General features: G+C 38.8%; 2 protein-coding genes across 3 annotated transcripts; one reads left to right on the top strand and one right to left on the bottom strand.

Moving 5' to 3' along the window:
* Nucleotides 1-230: 230 nt before the first annotated feature.
* LOC115739175 (2-(3-amino-3-carboxypropyl)histidine synthase subunit 2) lies at nucleotides 231-8227 on the bottom strand. 2 transcript variants are annotated; one of them, XM_048286047.1, is made up of 10 exons: nucleotides 8041-8227; nucleotides 7333-7556; nucleotides 7023-7131; nucleotides 5838-6192; nucleotides 2993-3062; nucleotides 2787-2854; nucleotides 2039-2154; nucleotides 1842-1948; nucleotides 1049-1196; nucleotides 231-945 (listed from the first exon to the last, which is right to left on the bottom strand). In XM_048286047.1, exons 1-10 carry the CDS (start codon nucleotides 8119-8121, stop codon nucleotides 685-687), a joined length of 1539 nt encoding a protein of 512 aa, XP_048142004.1. In that variant the 5' UTR covers nucleotides 8122-8227; the 3' UTR covers nucleotides 231-684. The 2 variants fall into 2 exon arrangements, with proteins under 2 accessions (XP_048142004.1, XP_030528021.1); XM_030672161.2 differs by having other exon boundaries at nucleotides 231-935; nucleotides 1057-1196; nucleotides 8041-8225.
* Nucleotides 8228-8635: 408 nt separating this feature from the next.
* Nucleotides 8636-16800, top strand: LOC115739180 (membrane-associated 30 kDa protein, chloroplastic-like). The gene is made up of 11 exons (XM_030672176.2): nucleotides 8636-8854; nucleotides 9840-9964; nucleotides 10061-10171; nucleotides 10460-10524; nucleotides 10599-10680; nucleotides 12267-12341; nucleotides 13022-13092; nucleotides 13191-13273; nucleotides 14466-14530; nucleotides 15630-15704; nucleotides 16535-16800. The coding sequence occupies exons 1-11, from the start codon at nucleotides 8728-8730 to the stop codon at nucleotides 16646-16648; spliced, it is 993 nt and encodes a 330-aa protein (XP_030528036.1). The 5' UTR covers nucleotides 8636-8727; the 3' UTR covers nucleotides 16649-16800.
* The last annotated feature ends 3108 nt before the right edge of the window (nucleotides 16801-19908 follow it).

Genomic DNA, 19908 nt, shown 5'->3' with positions numbered 1-19908 from the left:
ACAAAGTTTGACCACCACGACACCAATCACTTCGTTTCTAGATTCATTCTGACCAATTCTCGGAGCCATCCCCATTTGCGACGAGGTGGTTGTCGACTTGCGTTCTTCTCTTTCCCCGTCGTTGAAAATGATTAGCTTCCACGTATGAACACCAGAGAGCGTTTTCACGTTTTTATTAAGAAGTCAAAAGGTATCGTCCAAATGCTGTACAGGTAGCTTGCATTGTTTTATTTGGTCAAAGGAACAACCACAACGATATCAAAAAAGTTGCTACGGAACCGTAACTGTAATTACAGAACACAGTAAAGCTAAAGCTATGACGAAGCAAGAGCAAAAGCTCTCACTATCATGTAATTACAACAGAATTTTCCCCAATACTTTATGGCAATCCCCCTAAAATTAAACTTTCCTCTCTTAAACTAATTTGCTAGAGACCAATAATTATATATTGCATTCCATGTTTGCCGTTATATGTTACACTCCATGTTCACCCTTCGATCCCAAGCTAACACACCTGGTGTCACTGCCTTCTGCTCGCCGGCGACATGAATTGACGATGAGAGTACCGAATGAGGGGCCACCGGAATTTGTCCATCAACCGAACTACGCCAACTTCAAAGATCAAGGTGGTCAGTAGGTCGCATCCGGGAACTTCAATGCAGCTAAACTTTTTATCAGACCCATCTAATCCTTCTCACGGCTTTTCTCATCCTCATACCCTGACGCCTTGCCCGTCCTGCCAACTATAAACGGCTCTGGGGAAGAACTGTAGCTATCCATGTCAAGACCGTGATAGGTTCTAGCTGCGAGAAACTCAGCCCCAGATTTAGCCATTCCTTTGACAACAGAATTGGGACACCTGTCGCGCAGTGAAAGAGCCTTCTCTGCGGCACGCGCCAATGCGAGATCCCCTTCATAATCTTCCTCGTCAAGCCCTAGTGGAGCCAAAAAAACAAAAAATTGAGCAGAAGAAATAGGTAGCTAATGATCATAACCAGGGGGCATTTCTCTGCATGTCAGACGTATCTCTGAAATATGGTCACACAGAAAGAATACCATCCAGATTTTGGTCTTCTACATATCCACCCTGAAGGAAGGAGAAACGAGCTTCTTCTGATGGTTTCCTGACTTCTTCTGGGGATAATTTAATCAAATCCCGAAATTCCATAACGTACTCTCCTGTCCATTGACTTCCACTAGTGCAGTGAAATGTAGATGTGTTAGCAACCATAAATAGCAATTATACCAAGGGACAATGACAGAGCGCCGCATAACTGATACTTCAGTGGATAATCCCTTAAATTTACTTATACTTGGCACATGTGCGGACAGGAACTCTTTTTCAGTTTTTTTTGGTTAACCAGGAGGAGCAGACACATAGGTTGATAACTCAATATTCATACTAAAAAACACTTTTTGGCCACTTATCACATTCTTTCAATCACATGCCAAATTGTAGGTAGAATTCTTTAGTGGATAATCCCTTAGAATGCTCTTCTTCATTTTCCTATAATTTAATTGCAACAAGAAAACTCAACCATGAACATCCTGGCATACAACCATGCACTATCATGAGCCAGAGTAAACATAGACATAAGGAGACTGGCAAGGAAGACGCTGTCTAAAAACTGTTTCTCATATCCTGAAACCAATTTTCATCATAGTACCATAACTACTTGAACATTACAGTTCTTTATAACCGCAAGAGGGGAACACAGCAACCAGAGGACATCAAAGATGGAAAGAACTTAATGAAGAGAGGGCGGAGAGATTAGGAATCCTAGTAGTTTAAAAACTAGACATAACTGAACCATGACAGAAGTTAGGCAATCACTCGGTACCTCTTGAAAGCTATCATGGCTTCAAATGGTGTGATTACAGGAGCCAAAAACTCTTTGCTGTCCAGCAGAGCCGTTTGGGCACAGGAGACATAGATGAAAACATCGCACTGCGGCAAGAATGAAACAGTCATCAGAGATTCTGAGGTAGTCTCGCTCATAAGGTCAAGAAAAATGATATTTCATGCATCGGAGTTAACCTCAGGGAAGTTGGCAAGCTTTGCAGGATTTGGTCTCCCCATGGCAAGAATATATGCCTTTTTTCCAGCTCCTGTGACCAGCTCTTTCATTTGATGTATCATATGAAGATAGCCAGCTTCAACACAATTTGAGAGTTAGACAAATGTCCCAACAAAAGCACAAGCATAATCGTTGCACGGCTTTTCTCCTAGCAGCAGATGCAACATATGAAACTTTGAAACATAGAGCAAGACAATCAGAGATTAACAGCATGTCAAGATAACATCTGAACCTATCACATCTTCTGTTTTTTTACTTTTCTTTTTGGTCCAGCCACAAATTGATGAATCTTCATAAGCTCTCTTTTAATTACCCTCTCACATTCAACAATTCTATCCCAAGTATACTTATGTTTTTCTTAGATCATTTTATAAATATACATTGACAACGTCTGTTCACAGAATATAATATGATTATTTCGAATCATCAATAGTGTAAACAATGTACATAGTTTATATTATACCACCCTACCCCCAAAAAGAATGCAACTTATGAATCATGAAATACTGGAAAGTGCGAGATTGGACAGAGATCTACGTTTTAAGACTAGTTCGAAGTTGCACAGAGCTAACACAAATTGTGGGCACTTTTAACCCTTTCAAAAGCACATAATCCTTCTGCCAGAAGGACAAGTTTAGTATTCCCAGAAAGAGGAAGACTGGCTACTTAAACGCAAGCACCCCACCAGAAATTATGAGCAGAACATACCAACACCGAGGGTCCCCACCAAAATCCCAACAATATTAGCATCTTTTGCTTTCTCCACCAGGAAGTATCTGCATGATATTAATGTGAATTTAATACAGAGCTGATTCCAAAAACAAATCACAAGCTTTCATTGTTTCTATCAAGAAGAGTAGAAGCATTAGGGCCCCGGGGGAGAGACAGAAGCAACAATTTCGTTGAAATAATACCTACGCTTAAGTATTTTTCTCTGTTGTGATAAATCTGTCACCAAGCGATCTTCTGTCGCATCATATCTGACTGAAACCAATCATCATTAGTCTAAAATGAAGTTTGCTAAAAATGGAAATGCAAAAAAAAAATGATAAGACTGGTCTAAGATGAAACATCTAATTATATACATCTCATATATCCTTGTTATTTCGAGGTAAATGGAAGAGTAAATGCAAAACTTCTTTGATCCAGCAGATGTTAAATTTTTCTATAATTTCCTTTAAAAGCTGTACGTAGCTCACTCAAGCTCAGGCAAGAAGTACTTAAATGATTAGACCAATAAAAATGTATATATGATAGATTGATAAGACAGTAAGCTCAGGCAGAAGTACTCAGTAAGGTGATTAGACCTATATGACTGAAGGTCAACTAAAAGGGCTGAAGTTTAGACAAAATCACAGGATAGAGATCGTAGAGCAAATTGTCCAACATCAGGCACTTAAGTCCTGCACGTGCAATTTCACATCAAGGCACGGAGGTAAGGGGTAGAGAACTTTATTGAGGAGGAATGTCAGAGGTAATAAGAAACTTTCAGCACTTGACTGTTATCATCAAGTTGCCACAGGACGTCCTAGGCTACAATATTATTGCTGGCGTGACCAGGTATTGACACTATAATTACGGACGCATTTGATCCAGCCTGTCATCCTCCGTGACTTTGCAATACCCATGACCAAGATAACAAAAAATAACTCAACACAGATAAAGATCTCCGCATCAGAAATCGTGGGTCTATACTAGGTTGAAGCTGCAAGTATCAGAGAAAAAGCATTCCATAACATAGATTCTAGGGTTGATTTCACAAAAAACAGATGCCTACAGCTATTAAGTTTTGGTGTTCACCCAATATCATAGAAGCACACTCAGACCCATTTAGATTTGATAGACTCTGTCTCATGTATGTAGTTTTGCACATGGAAGGCACTCCCTTGACTGGTGAGTTTTCTCCTTAGTGAAAGAAAAATTATGGACACATCATACTTTCAATTATTTCACAGGCACAAGAACACATAGGCTATCATTACATTTATCAGAATCAACAACAAGCCGATAAATGGTACATCTGAAGAACTTTCCGAGAAGAAAGGCAATAAGCACCACGAATCCAACCTATGAAGAAGAGTTCGATGGATCCCACTCACATGGAGTCTATCAAATTTAAAAACTCGTAATTGGTTCTCATTTGCATATTTACAATAGTTAAGAAGACCTGTTAATGCACTGTCATACCTCTAGATAAAGTTTTACATAGACCGGACTCTTAGTAATGCTATAGTTGCAAGCCTTTGAATAGTTTCTACATGATATACTGATGTATGATGCAGATTATTAAGGTGGTCAATGAACCCAATGGCAAGCATTGGATACAGAACATTTGCTGACTCAGGAAGTTCTTTGCTCCTTAATCTTCTAATTAGAGGTTGGACCCTGTTTGACATTGACACTGCCCCTCACCCTCGTCCTCCCCCAACCCCAGTACCATCACAACCATAACACATATAAAATTCCCACTAAACACACAGGTAATGCACAAGAGAGACATGGCAGAATATAAAAACAGTACAGTGGCATTGAAGAATTTATGTTAAGTATGATCCCACTTAGCTAGACTGTACAAACAGCATGTCATTGTCAACAGCTGTTATTTGTAGGAGAGGATTATTATCAACTCAATTTTGCAGATAGTGGCAAAATAAGGCGGAAGAACACCTAGAGTGCCAATATTTGTATACGATGCTCAATTTAGTGCCAATATATTTTTTTTATCACTTAAGTGCCAATTTTTTTGAAAAACGACTATTTCAATGACAAGTCTAACGTGGCTTGCCGGAAATCATACGTGGCGCATACGTGGTACGCCGGGAACCCCAATCAGCAATAAAAAAGTCAAAACTTAATAAAAAATTCCACCTAATAAGCTAAAAACTGAAAAAAAAATGAAAAAAATGTAAAAAAATACCAAAAAAATCAGAACTTCAGCATTTGTAATTGCAAAATTGACTAAATAACAAAAAAAAAAAAAAGTAAAAAAAAAAATCAAGATGAGCTGCAGCGGCGAAGGCTTGCACGGCCCTTGCCGCCGCTAGCTTGCTAGCCCTCGGCGGGGTGACCCCCGCCCCGCCGACTAGTGGCCGGGGGTCGCCAACCCCAGCTGACCAGCCCCCACCCTTCGCCGGCCATTGCCGGCGACGGCGGGCTGCGGCGGCAAGGGCTGAAGCCCTCGCCCAATTTTTTTTTTAGGTTATACAGATTTTTTTTAAATTTAATTTAATTTTTTAAAGTATTTTAGCTTATTTTGTAAAATGATATTACACGTGGCGTCCACGTGGACTATTTTTTTTTTTTTAAATTGCCACATGGATGCCATGTGGATTGACTTTTTTTAAAACAAATTCCACATAATATTAAAAATTTAATTAAAAATGCCACGTGTACTATTTGGCCGAAATTGGCACTTAAGTGATTGTTTTTGGCTGGAATTGGCACTTAGCTGATCGTTGTTCTCTGATTTTGGCACTTAAGTGATCCAAAAAAAAAAATATTGGTACTAAAGTGAGCGCCGTATACAAATATTGGCACTCCATGTGTTTTTCTGCCGGCAAAATAAATAAGAAACTTATGCAAATTAGATTCAAATGCAGCAAGTAGAGGTTCAAGGAATAATCTCTTTAGCAAGGACAGATTTAATGTCATGCCACATAAACAATAAATTTAAGGAAGGCCTAGCCTCTTCTCCTCACCAGCTCGAGGGCCTTTACAACGAACATTTCAAAGAATACAATATATCCAAAATTGACATACCTATTTCACACCCATTGAATGTCAAAACCAAATTTGCAAATGCAGCATTCTCTGACCCTATCCAAAACATTGAGTATTCCTCCACTTTGCGCCCTTGAGGCACATTCCACACTAGACCTCCAGTGCTGTGCCTAGTGATACTTTGTACACCAACAGCATCATTGGCATGAGACACACCAACCAATTCTGTGATTCCGCAAGAGTCGCCAGACTTCCCTGAGGGATCTAGCACTGAACATACAACATCAGAAAATTGTATTTCCAGTTCAGCTTGGGATTCATACGATAGTAATGCTTCCAACACTGCCTTTCTCACATCCAGCATAGCATAGGCATATTCCAGCCCAAAAAGAACCTGTGGACGAGAATAAACCATGTGAGATCACAAATTCTCGCAAAGAGTTAAGCGTCTTCTTTCTTTTTAGGGGGAGGGCAGGGTGAACTTAATCAATATGTTTTAAGATTTCAGGAGTTAATTATCAAACTTAAAAATTTAGCACCGGATTGCCAAAACCTCAAGCTAAAGAAAAAAGCTAAAAGCCAAACCCCTCCCACCAATTTTAAGCAAGTCAAACAAACATCAGACTTAAAATCTTTTATGTAATGAATGGGCTAGAGTCTCGACTCTCGAAACCTCTATATCTAATATAAACTTGAGGGCCTGTTTGTGTACACCTAAGCAAAAGCTAAAGGTTTCCCGCCAAAGATTACAAATATTATTTAAATTTGAAAAAAAATATGAGAAAATTGTATGGAAATCAACGTGTCAACATTTTAGTGTTTTGACAGTTTCTGGAGTTCCAAATTTAAAAAAGGCAAAGTGTGTGAGTTGCAAAATATAGATTAAGCAAAAAGAAAAAGGCTAAAGGCAAAAAAAATCAAGTAACTGGAGGCTTCTTTAGTAATGTCCTTATTTCATCAAGTCATATATGGATATATATTTACAAATCACGGTTACGCCTAGGCACAGAGAATCATCAGGATGTCCTAATAGAATCATTAATTAGGTTGTAATGAAAAGCACATGGGCAAATATCAAATTACTTCTCAAAATCATGCAGGCAACTAAGTTGGAACATTTCAAAGGTGGGAACTGTCCGTAATGTTCCCAACTTTTTAAAACTACAAAAGGTAAAGCATGTCATTAAGTAATCCAACATGAAGCAGTAAGAAATTATCTCTTACCATAACAGGTTGACCAGCTGTACTAGCAGTGTGCAATAGGTTGTTTACACAAGTTGATACATTTATAGGAGCCTTTCCAAAAACAAAAAATGCTGGAAGGGTTGATGTGCTGCAGAGGAAGCAAGAAAGGCATCAACATCCAGGGCAATATAGATGCATGTCAATTGATATCTTCATTGGCTTTCTAATAATAGGAATTAGGTAAACTGACACAGATGAAACGATTACATGATGCACCCAATCAAATCCATCAACTATTCCAAGTGAACGAACAACATCAGACGAGCAACCACTCAAGGAGAATACTCACGGAGTAAGACAAGTATGCCCATAATGTATGACACAGTCAGCATTAATATGCGAAGCCCCGACCTCGTCCACGCAACAACTACCAAAGGTGATGTCTGCCATCACAAATAGTCCGACATCATGGTCTCCTCTGTTTTCCTCACCGGAAGATGCTCTCAGAGAAGCAAGTTTCGTACGTAAAGCTCTCACCACCTTTGTTGAATCCTTTAACAGGTCATCCGGAAACTGTCCGAAAAAACAAGCAAAATCGGACCTTGCAAGAAATGCATTCCCTCAATTCGTCATATCTTCAACTAGAAAAGTATTCTTACACGAAAAAAGAACAAACGGATCGACGTGGACTACAGAACTAAAGGCTAAGCCAATAACCATAAGCTCATTAAACCATGAACACGAAAACAACACCCTGTTGTCATGGATACAGAACCGGTGAATACTCCCCATGCCACCATCACTTTCGACCCTACATGCTTATCTATCCAATTACATATGTCGCAAAGGGCGAATCAGGATTTTGCAATTACAAAACTTCTCCAATCAGGATTTAGTCAAGATCACTATTTCCTTAGTTTAGCATTCACCAAAGAGAAGTGTGTTATTCATATCATCCAGCCGTAAGAGAGCTAGATAACGTCAGCTCGTGTTTCGCCTTCGAAACTTCAAAGGGGCCAAAAGACGGCAGCAGAATAGGTAGGGGCTCGCTTGGTACCTGCAAAGCGACTCTGGCGAAGTTCCGACTCAGGATGAACTCCGCCGTGCGATCGATTTCGTAAAACGATTCCAAATCCATGGCTCGAAGACGCGTCTCTTTAAGCTCCACGCAGAGAGAGAGAGAGCGACGACGAAGATGAGCGAAGAAGGAAGCTCTTGTTTTAGCGCCGGCGGCGAATGGCAACCGTTAACCTCCGTTGCTATATGATCAATGGATGAGGTGGCCAATATTGAACCGGGGCCCGGAACCGGCCCGTTGACCAGGCCCACGGTTCCGATCCGATTTTTTTAAAAAAAAAGGGGAAAGCCCGCGAAAAAGAGTTATTGGGCCTAGGAACTGGCGGTTCCGAACCGGAACCGGAACCGGCGGTTCCAAACCCGATTCCACCTTTTTGAGGAACCGGAACCGTGGACCGGCAGAAAGCGGGTCGGGCATCGGACCCAAAGGCCCTTGGCGGGCGGGTGATGTTTAATTATATATTTTCTATCGCATAATTTGTGACGGGCGCTATTTATTTCCTCATTTTTCCCTTTTCCGGAAAATGAAATTTAATCTAGGACTTAAAAATAAAATAAATATTATCCCGGAAGGGAGCGCACTCCTCCCAGCCGAGTCGTCCTCCTCCTACATGTACTTCTTCTGCAACGTTTGAACTTCGGAGAGCTCAGTCCGAGAACGAACTCAATGGCCGTGAAGTTGCAGACTTTCGCAGGTTTGACTCCGCCGACGTTGCCTGCTTCTTCCTCAAGCTCCGGCGATGGCCTCTGCATCATCAAGAAGCCTCTCATGACCTCCTTTTTCAACGGCGGAGGTGCGTCTTCTCGCTAGATTTTTACCGGTTTTCTCCGAGTTGAAGTGCTGACTGTAGTGATTTTTCCGTTCCCTGTGAAACTGATTGTTTTTGGAGTATGGGATTGGAAGCTTATGGGCGAATGCGAAAGAACAGGCAGTGGGTTTGAAGAGATTGCATTGGTGTTGGAACTTCCTGATTGGTAGTGTGGAATGCGACTGCGGGAAGAAGGAAAAGGAACCAAAGTGCGATGCCTATTAGGGTTGTGTTCTAGCGGCGTGATGTTACTGATGAGAAGGAATGTTTCCCCTCGCATGTTTAGTACAGTGATGACTAAATCAGAAGCGGAGATAGGTTCCCTTGATAGTGTATTTCGCGAGAAAAGTATGAATTCCTGGTAGATTTTTTGAAAAGAAAGGAAAGGGATGGAAAAAAAAAAAAAAGAGGCCTTTGATTGCACTGTGAGAACACCATGAGGCGATAAGTCCGCTATCTCCTTTTTCGTCAGGGAGAGAATTTAGGTCGAAGTTAAGCATTCCCAGAGCCATTGGAAGATATCTTAGATGGCTTTATTTGCGTAGAGATAGATGTGAGAGACAGTTTATTTACCTTATGCTTCCATGTCTGCAGTAAATGATAGAACTGCCAGACCTCAAATGAAGAGGATATGCGTTTCCTTGCGAAGATCTATAGAAGAGGTTCTTACCATGGGGCAACGCGCTTGGCCAAGTTTAAGTGGTCTGTAGCATGCTGTTGGATGTTCTCCCTTAGAGATGCACGACCCTCTGTTTGACATCATCAAAATCCTGTGCGGTTAAAACTGGAAACTCTAGACGTTGTACCTTTACTCTGCCTATACCAGAGTTGAAAGCATATTTGTTCTTTTGCAATACTTATTGGACAAGGGATAAGGGCACCAAAAGTCTTAAACTTATGTGTATAGTGCAATTCCACCATATATCTTTTTCATTGAACAGTTACATACACAACATAAATATTCATGCAGTCGGGGCTTTAAGAGTTACAAAACTCAGAATTGCTCGTTGCAAAGGATCGGATTGTCAAAGAAGAAGTGGTGGCGCTCTTGGTGCTCGTATGAATCTTTTTGATCGGTTTGCTCGCGTGGTCAAGGTTGAGTTCATGGATCTGTTCACATATTCACACCACAGTATCTTGTTTTGCTTTCAATTTCAGCATATAATCTGATTCACTTCTTTCCAACTGCAGTCTTATGCCAATGCAGTCATAAGTACTTTTGAAGATCCAGAGAAGATTTTAGAACAGACAGTGCTTGAAATGAATGACGACTTGATAAAAATGAGGCAAGCAACAGCTCAAGTAAGCTTTCCAATTCTTGCTGCATGTTTTCCTTCTCTTTCTGTCCTGTCTTTTTTCACTTCTTCTTATTCACTTCGCTTCTTCAATATATAATTCTCTGTTTTCTTAAATGTGGAAAGGTGAGCAGCAAGTGATTCGAGCTTGATGAAGAGTAGTATAGTTTGAAAATTCCTGCTCCTAGAAGCTTCAAAATGATCTTTGTTATGAAGTTGCCTAGTTTATTAACCATAGTTTGTCTCTTGTTACTTTGGAATGTTGTTCTAAATAGATCCCATGTGATCCTTAAAGGTAATTGCATCTCAAAAGCGGTTGGAGAACAAATATAAAGCCGCAGAGCAGGCCTCGGGAGAGTGGTATATGGGATTAGACTAGTTTTCCGCTAATTTTGATGAGGTTATTGTTGTACGATACTAATTCTCTGTCTTAGGTATCGCAAGGCTCAACTGGCTCTGCAGAAGGGAGAGGAAGATCTTGCACGTGAGGCTCTTAAAAGGAGAAAATCTTATGCTGTAAGTTGTATTTTTATTTTGCAAATTTTTTTTCATAATATTCTTCTTTGGAGTTGTGGACCATTACTTAACTAAAACCGGTGTTCTCTTATCTTGCTCTATTTTTAGTTTCTTCTGATTGTGATGAGATTGCCAGCAAGATATTCATTGTCCCGGAATATAGGGATAATGACATGGGTGGTCCTTGAAACTTTCTTCAATATCGTATATGTTCCATGCACTTCTTTTTTATTTCAATCTAATCCATGAACTTTCAAAAATCCATTCAATGCCGTCCTTTCATTAACTATACCACCACGTCATGTGAATTTTTCTAATGTGCATTGTCACGTCAGCATTGATTGGGCTAAAATAATGATGTGGACTATCCATGTTGTTTTCCCAAGTCAGCAAATCTTCTTTTCCTTTCTTTTTTTTTTTTTTTGGGCCAAAGTAATGAGTGAGAGAGAGAGAGATGACGGGAAGCCACATGACTGCCAATATGGCAAATCTAACGTCAAGGAAACAGAAATTATGGTCACATCAGCTGACTATGTTAAAGCAAGGAAATATAAGACATTACCTTCTCTACAAACTATCACGGTCACTTTTGAAACGTTAAGATACTGACAGCTTAGTATGTTTTGAAGGTGCTGCATCAAAAGTTCAAACTGAATGGCACAAATATTTCATTGTCTCACAAGTGACAGTCAATAATAATATTTCGTCAGCATTTCTTTTAGATTAATTCAGTGTAGTAAGCTAAAGTTCCTGAAAAAATAGTTGAAATTGGATAATTTCCCCTGGAGATTGCTTCTCAAAGGGAGATGAGAATGATAGTACTTTGTTGTTTCCTTTCAGATTCTTATATTGAGTGATCATATAATTAGGGTTTTCAGGAAGTGTGTTTAACAAAAGCAAATATAGCTCTTGACTGCTTTATCCTGTGCTCTTTGAGTCTGCACTTATACAATAACTGGGTTATACATCTGTATGCATTGTTTACAATAATCTTCCATGATCTGGAAGGTTTTTGAACCTTTGGGGAACAGAGTGCTTTTTAGTAAGAAAAGAATAATCTATGCGCATATGTCTCTATTATTTTCTTCTAAATTGCTTCAGCTTTGACTCACATGAAGTCCTTGTTTTGCTACATATTAGGTGAAGTTCTAATCTTCTGTCTATTACATAAAAGGTCTGTCATATATACACATTACAATTCATCCAATCCATTCTAATTTTTCTTCAAATATTTCTTGTTAATTTTGTTTGATAACTATAGATAACAAAGGAGTTCGATGCTTAGGTTTCTCAACATGGTCAAACATTTACCTCATTGTAATCTTTACCTTTTACTTTTATAACTGAACTCATTACCATGTGATATGTATGTGTACATCCTTTTTCTTTAAGTCTCGATAATTTCATAATTATTGCCAAATGTCATAATTATTTTTCGACTATTTTTTTTTTGTCTTGAATAGACATATGATGCAACTTGAGATGATTTTCATTTACTTATGGCTAGATCTAGAAATGTTACTTTTCTTTGAGGTATTAGTGAGAAATGTCTAATTGCTCTTTCGATGCAATATTTTCTTTTTCAGGACAATGCCAGTGCTTTAAAAGCACAGTATGATCAACAGAAGAATGTGGTTGATAATTTGGTCTCAAATACCAGGGTATGTCAAGTTCTCATCTTGCCAAGGTTACTTAACCCTAAATGTGCAGTGAAAGCATATTTGGGCAGTATACTTGTGTAACTCAGTCACCAGTAGTCTTTAGGTGAGAAATGACCTCTGGTAATCCATTGGGATGGGAAGATTCCTTTGACTAAATTATGTCTCTATACTAGCTTTGAAACAACAGTTCAAAAGGATGTGGGTTTGAAAAGAAAAAAGCGGAGAAAAAGGTCATTTTGAGCCCTTTAATTAAAAGCAGTGCAATATACGTTGAAATAAACTTGATGTCTCTTTCAATGTTACTTATAACCAATCATTGCTTTCTTTCTAAGTTAGCACAAGCAGTTTTTCAAAAGCGTAACAAAAAACGATGGGCTTGGAGTAACTTGTAATGTGCTTCAGCCACCAGATAGTTGGTCTCAACTCCGTAATAGCTGAAAGCACTCATAGCATGCGTAGTTCTAGCTAAAGATCAGCTTTTTGTTAAAGGAATACATGCTAGCAAATGAGTAGCTTAATATGGTTGTTAAATTTGCCTAGGGGATTGTTATGCATAGGCCTCTGGATTTAAAGAGAAAACTGGCCATACTTCTTTTCTGGTTATTTTATTTCCAGAGTATATTCATATAGAGATACTGATTTTGTTACAGTTGCATTCCATGAACTCCATTTTTGCGTAGCTTTTGGAGAGCAAAATACAAGAGGCAAAGTCCAAAAAGGATACTCTGAAAGCCCGTGCTCAGTCTGCAAAGTTTGCCGCTGCCATTCCCATAGCTATTTCCCTTCCTGTTTTGCTCTGTCACTCATATGAGATGCTCATCTTTTTTCTTTTCTCTTTTTCTTTCTTAGGACTGCAACCAAAGTTAACGAAATGCTAGGAAATGTTAACACAAGTAATGCCCTTTCAGCGTTTGAAAAGATGGAAGAGAAAGGTAAAATTTCTACTGAATGGAATTTTTTTGTTTGTTTGCTTGAAGGGCAGTCTGCATATATTCTTTTTGCGTCGGACCATGACTGTTATTCACCTCCATTAGAGTTCTGGACATGGAAAAAGAGAATAAGGATTTGAATTAAGCTTGTTTTCTTCCTACTAGTGCTCTACATTTCCTGGGTATCAGTTACTTTGGACATGTTTGTTCGTCCTTTGAAGAAGAACGCATCTTAAAAGAAAAGGAAAGGAAAGGAAGCTATCAGTATAAAAATAGAATCAAACTGAACAAAACCATAGCAAATTCTCCTTTTCTTTTTGATTGGGAAGAAAGTGAAAGTGGATTGTATTTTGTTTAGGTTTCATCTTTTCCCTACACTGAAGCTAAATTGGAAAGTTCCGCTTAATGATCTATGATATAATATGTATTAGTCTTGTCTGTGACAATCTTCACATAAAGCCAATATATTTATTAGGTTTAGGAACATTAGTTGTAATGGGTAAAGATAGAACATGCACACTGAATGTTAAACATCTTCAGCTGTGCATGTAAAAGTAGAACGTACATTGTGCTTAAGTGGTTCCAACTAAAACAATTGGACTGCCACCTTGTATTAAGGTTTCACTTGTTCTCATTTTCTAATTTTGTTTCCCACCGTCAAAATGCACGGAGTTTTGAATTTCTGCCTCTCCAAATTACATCGATGGGGCTATTTTTTATTGGGTACATGCTAGAGTATATTTAAGGTCATGTAAGTTAACATTGTTGTTGCAAGGATTGCTATACAACTTAATCAGTTGCGATTTAGTCCAACTCTCTCAGACCACAGAACCAAAACTTTAAGGAAAGTTAGGTCGCCAATTTCTTCTATTTACAGAAGATTTAATTTGACATAAATAAGAAGGAAAAAGAAACTGGAGGTGGTGAGGTTTTGCAAGTGATGGATTCATTGTCATGACATATTTTATTTTACGCAAAGAATGATACTAACAGATATTTGATGATAACTTGAGATGGTTTTTTATGACAATGGTTCTAAAATTTTATGAAATTATGTTTTGCCGCCTGTTGAGATGCTGTGTATCTAGTAGGGTCATAAAGTAGAATAGCTAAAATTTCTGTTTTAAAGTAGTGTTACCTGTGAAGTTGTCAGATGAAACTGGCATCTCAAACTTTCTGTCTGTTTATTTGATAGTAATGGCAATGGAATCTCAAGCAGATGCTCTAGGCCAGTTGACAACGGATGATCTTGAAGGAAAGGTAACTGGTTTATCCCTGCATTCTCAATTCCTTAGGTTTATGTTTACATTTAGTCCTCCTCATTAGTAAAATGGTTCCGATTTTTCCGCCCAGTTAGTTATCTTTGCAGATATTTTTCTCCTAAAAAACTGTTAGGATGAAGCAGTTATCCTTTAGAACAGATCTTTAACACTATGACAAAAGGAGATTTTAGTGAAACTGACTAAAAATTGGTGAAGCTTCCCTGTAAACTCTGGTATGTTGTGCCAAAACTTCGAACTGTAACCTGCAGCTGAAAGCCTGAAATGCCAATTCAGACAAAGAGTCCTTGTTGGGCGTTTTAGATTTCCTTTCCTCATTAAACCTTTGTAATATGTAACTTACTTTTGCGTTTGGTCTGGTCATAGCATGTTACCGATTTCTCAATTTCCTTGAGAAAAAGAAAGAACCCATGGCCTGGGGTTTTACCATTCAAACACAACAGCTTCAGCTTCTTTGAGGTCAACCATGGACATGTTATAACTGCAATGCATCCATTTTGGGTCTAAACAATTCAGATTCATTATTAAAATGGTGGCACGAGTAGCACTTCTGATCCCAACAGTATCATTTGACAACATGTCAACTTTTTGTGTTTAGACTTGTCAAAAGGTCAAACCTAAAAGTTTAAGGCATTCGGTGGAGGGAGACTTCATGTGAAAAAAGACGTGTTAAACCCCATAGCCAAATCTAAAAGTTTAAGCTATTTTGTGGAGGGGGACTACATGTTTGTAAGGCCATCATAAACCCCATAGCCATGTGATGTCGGAGCTTCAACATGTTACATGCAAAGAGAATGAATAACAAAACATGGGATTGAAGAACTAGGATAAGACAAAACATGAAACTTCAAACGAAACAATCCATTCCATATGGGGTATTGACAACTAAAATATGGCTCTAAGCCATGTCAGAAAGTTGATTCTTAAAGCTTAAGCTGTTAACAGGAAAGAGACTGCATGTGATAAGACCTACATAAGCTACATAAATAAGCAATACAGGATACTTCAACAAGACTGATGATGCTTATAACAAATGATATTGCTTCCAGTTTCTAACTCAGTATTCGTCTTCTTGGCAGTTTGCATTGCTAGAGAGCTCATCAGTGGATGATGATCTTGAGAACTTGAAGAAAGAACTCTCCGGTAGCTCAATGGTAGGTCTTCTGCCCCCTGAGAAGATAGTATTGGTTTGGTTTATTATTTTCTTTGATGTTGAATTGGGAGAGAGTTGCAATAAATGTCTTTTTCACTTATTTATGATCTAGTTAACACGCATAGCAAACTTACTGGGCTATGAGAAATAAATATGTATATCGTTAAGAGCTGGGAGAGATGAAAAAGTGAGTAAAGAAGAAAAGATGTTGGGCTGTTGGTTGTCTAGACTGAAGCTTTAGAAGTTTTATGCAATAAGTGAAAGCTTTTGTGCTTGGTGTTTTGTCAAAAGACTAAATTTTGTAACTCCCCATCAGTATGGCTCTTGATTTTTCATCCAGCTTTCTTTTAAGACAAGCAACTAAACACTATCACCATGATGGCACATACAGCAACTCAATAGCTCAAGTGATCGGCGGCCTACTTATGATAAAACTACTGGAATTTTAGATCATGAAATAGCATAACCAATTCATGGCTTAAAAGGTGAATTTATTGTTCCCAATTGCACTTCATAGTTTTGGAACTGATGCTTCGAACTTGTAGAGGCCTGATTTAGTATCATTTCAAGGCCAGAATTTCAGGAATACTGTAATTGTGAGAGATTTGCGCTGTTTTATGTCTAGGACTACCTTTGGATACTCCCAGAAACTAATAGTTCCATGATAAAATACCGATGACAGAAGTCCTGCCTTTTCTACCTGTTCCTCTTTGCCACGGAAGTGGGGAAAGAAGGGAAGATCGGCTATTCATCTTTCAAATATCTTATGAACTGTCTATCTTCAAAATATGGACGTCTTTAAATGTTGTATTTTTTCCCCTTCTTCATCAGAAAGGAGAGCTCCCACCAGGCAGAACAGTTCCTGCCAGCACAAGTAGGTCTCTTCAAGATTCAGACATAGAGAGGGAGCTGAACGAATTAAGACAAAAAGCTAAGGAATTTTAACATTCCTCGTCAATACTTCAGAAATTCTTTTGCAACCATTGTTCGACATGCTTTCTCGGAATGTAATTTTGTACAGGTAAATTCAAAACACAGATGGATAATATATGCGAAATGCGATACTTGAACAGGAAATTACTAGTTTTAATTTCAGTGTACGCAGATGGTGTACACTAATGTATGGTAACTAAATATATCTCTCTCGTGCTACTGCTGCTGCTGGAGGCTAGCTTTTGAGGTTAAATAATCTAGAAATACGACAAGATTGAAAGAGATTGCGAGTTGCTTAATTTCTACAAATCATTTTGTAAGTGTCAAAAGGGACAAATGAGGTCATCTGATTGTTCGATTTACAGACGCGAATAGAATGGGAAAGAGTAGAAAACAGAGAAATGCTTACAAGAGTAAACAATGGGTTGGGCATTCTAGGGTGTAAGAGTACTCAATTCATTTATTTGATGAAAAGAACGACATACTTATACATGCTAGGGTAAACTCACAAGACTCACAAATCCATAAAGACCATTCTACCATTTTTTACTCTTTAACACTCCCCCTTAAGCTGGAGCATGGATATTAAACATGTCCAGCTTTTTACGTATATACTCAACCCTACTACTTTCTAGGGAGTTGGTGAAAAAATGAGCCAGTTGTTCACTGGTCCTAATGTAACCAGTAGAGATAACTTTAGCTTGAAGCTTCTCACGGACAAGATGACAATCAACTTCAATATGCTTGGTACACTCACGGAAAACTGGATTAGAAGCAATATGGATAGCTGCTTGATTATCGCACCATAACTCCATTGGTGCGGGATCTTTGAATCCAAGTTCAATTAATAGATGCATCCAAATTAACTCACAAGTAGCTTGAGCCATAGCTCTATATTCTGATGCTGCACTTAATCTAGCCACAACACTTTACTTCTTACTCTTCCAAGATACTAGGTTTCCTCCCATAAAGGTGCAATAACCCGATGTAGATCTCCTATCTATAGGAGATCTTGCCTAATTAGCATTTGAGAAGGCTTCCACCCTTCTGTGACCATGATTCCTATAAATAAGACCACGACCTAAATCTTTCTTCGGGTATCTTAGAATTCTGATCACGGCATTCCAATGTGAGGTACGGGGAGAAGACATAAACCGACTCACAATACTCACCGGAAAGGAAATATCGGGTCGAGTAATAGTTAGATAATTGAGTTTTCCAACAAGCCCTCGATACCTTTTTGGATCATCTAACAGTTCACCATCCTCTGCCATCAATTTCAAGCCTACTTCCATTGGTATATCTAGTGGTTTAGCTCCTAGCATACCTGTCTTAGTAAGCAAATCCAGAACATACTTCCGTTGTGAGATATGAATACCTTTCTTCGCACATGCCACTTCGATGCCCAAGAAAATCTAAGTGATCCCAAATTCTTTGTATGAAATTGCTGTTGCAAATACGGTTTCAACTCTTCAATCCTTGTAGAGTCATCTCCGATTATGACTATATCATCCACATAAACTATAAGAAATATCCGACCAGTTTCGAAAACCCAGTAAAACATTGAATGATCTCTAGTACATCTACATAATCCAAACCGGAGTACGACCTCGATAAACTTCCCGAACCAGGCTCGGGAGACCTGTTTCAAGCCATATAAAGATTTTTTTTAAGCGACAAACATGGGTAGACTCCCCCTGAGCAACAAATCTAGGTGGTTGCTCTATATACACCTCTTCTTGTAAATCGTCATGAAAAAATGCATTCTTAACATCAAGCTGAAATAGAGGCCAATTAGTAGAAGCAACCAAAGAGAATAAAAGATGAACAGAGGTCATCTTAGCCACGGGAGAAAAGGTATCACCATAGTCGACTCCATAAACTTGCGCATATCCTTTAGCAACCAATCTAGCCTTGAAACGAGCAAGAGAACCATCGGGGTTAACCTTGATAGTGAAGACCCACTTACATCTAATGGATGTCTTTCCCGCACGTAAAGGAACAAGATCCCAAGTCTGGTTTTGTTCCAATGCCAATAGTTCCTCTTCCATAGTCGTCCTCTAACCTGGACTAGATAATGCCTCAACAACAATTTTAGGAATAGGATGTGTATCAAGTCATTAGACTAGCTCGATAAGAGGTAGATAAACCAGAATATGAGACAAAGCGTGCAATGGGGTGCTTCGTACAACTACGAACTCCTTTGTGATGTGCAATAGGAAGATCAAGATCAGAAAGTAACTAATTTACCTCGGGTTCGGAAGACGAAGAAGACGAGATAGGTTGAGATACATCTGCAGGGGGCTCCACATGCCGACGAGGACGTCTACCGTAAACATATTGGATAGGTGGAGGAGAGACGGGAGGTTCTAAAGTGGGTGTTGATTTCATAATAACATATGTCAAGGAATCATTATTCACTGTAGGAGGCTCTACTAGATTATCAGAATAAATAGTAGACTCAAAAAAGGAGATATCTGCAGTAGTGAAATACTTATGCAAAGAGGGACAATAGTATCGATATCCTTTACGAATACGAGAATACCCCACAAAAATGCATTTAAGAGAGCGAGGATCAAGTTTAGAAAGTCCTGGACGATGATCGCACACATAATAGGCACAACCGAATATACGAGGTGGCAAATGAAATAAGGGGTCATAAGGAAAAAGAAGAGTGGGGAATTACACTCTTAAGAACAGAGGATGGCATGCGATTGATTAGATAACACGCAGTCATAATAGCGTCAGCCCAAACGGATTTATCTATGTTCATTTCAAACATCAAAGAACGAGTAATTTCTAACAAGTGGCGGTTCTTTTTTTCGGAGACATCATTTTGTTGTGGTGTATCCGAATAAGAGGATTGATGAAGAATACCCTGTTGGAACATGAATTCAGAGAAATTCTTAGAAAAGTACTCTTTGACATTATCACTTCGAAGAATACGGACAGAGGTTGAAAATTGAGTATGTACTTCGTTAACAAATGCACAAAAAATAGAGAATAACTTATAACGACATTTCATTAGATATAGCTAGGTGGCTCTTGAATAGTCATCTACAAAAGTAACGAAGTACTTGAAACCCAACTTAGAAGTAGTAGGACATGGACCCCAAACATCAGAATGAATTAAAGCAAATGGCCGAGAGGCCCGTTTATTGACTCTTGGACTATAACTAATACGGTGCAATTTCCCAAACCGACATGACTCACACTCAATATGAGATAAAGAATGAAAATGAGAATCTAACTTCTTCAAATTTCCCAAAGAG

The sequence above is a fragment of the Rhodamnia argentea genome, chromosome 10 (assembly GCF_020921035.1).
Source record: "Rhodamnia argentea isolate NSW1041297 chromosome 10, ASM2092103v1, whole genome shotgun sequence".
NCBI classification, from domain to species: domain Eukaryota; kingdom Viridiplantae; phylum Streptophyta; class Magnoliopsida; order Myrtales; family Myrtaceae; genus Rhodamnia; species Rhodamnia argentea.
This window is presented reverse-complemented; position numbering and strand designations above follow the sequence as displayed.

What these genes read in the sequence shown, in the direction of transcription:
- LOC115739180 (XM_030672176.2), top strand. Translation starts at nt 8,728, where the DNA reads ATGGCCGTGAAGTTGCAGACTTTCGCAGGTTTGACTCCGCCGACGTTG. An exon ending in CTCCTTTTTCAACGGCGGAG is followed by an intron (nt 8,855 to 9,839) that starts GTGCGTCTTCTC and finishes ATATTCATGCAG; the next exon opens with TCGGGGCTTTAAGAGTTACA. An exon ending in GGTTTGCTCGCGTGGTCAAG is followed by an intron (nt 9,965 to 10,060) that starts GTTGAGTTCATG and finishes TTCCAACTGCAG; the next exon opens with TCTTATGCCAATGCAGTCAT.
- LOC115739175 (XM_048286047.1), bottom strand. Translation starts at nt 8,121, where the DNA reads ATGGATTTGGAATCGTTTTACGAAATCGATCGCACGGCGGAGTTCATC. An exon ending in GCCATGATAGCTTTCAAGAG is followed by an intron (nt 1,197 to 1,841) that starts GTACCGAGTGAT and finishes TCACTGCACTAG; the next exon opens with TGGAAGTCAATGGACAGGAG. An exon ending in AAAATCTGGATGGTATTCTT is followed by an intron (nt 946 to 1,048) that starts TCTGTGTGACCA and finishes TTTGTTTTTTTG; the next exon opens with GCTCCACTAGGGCTTGACGA.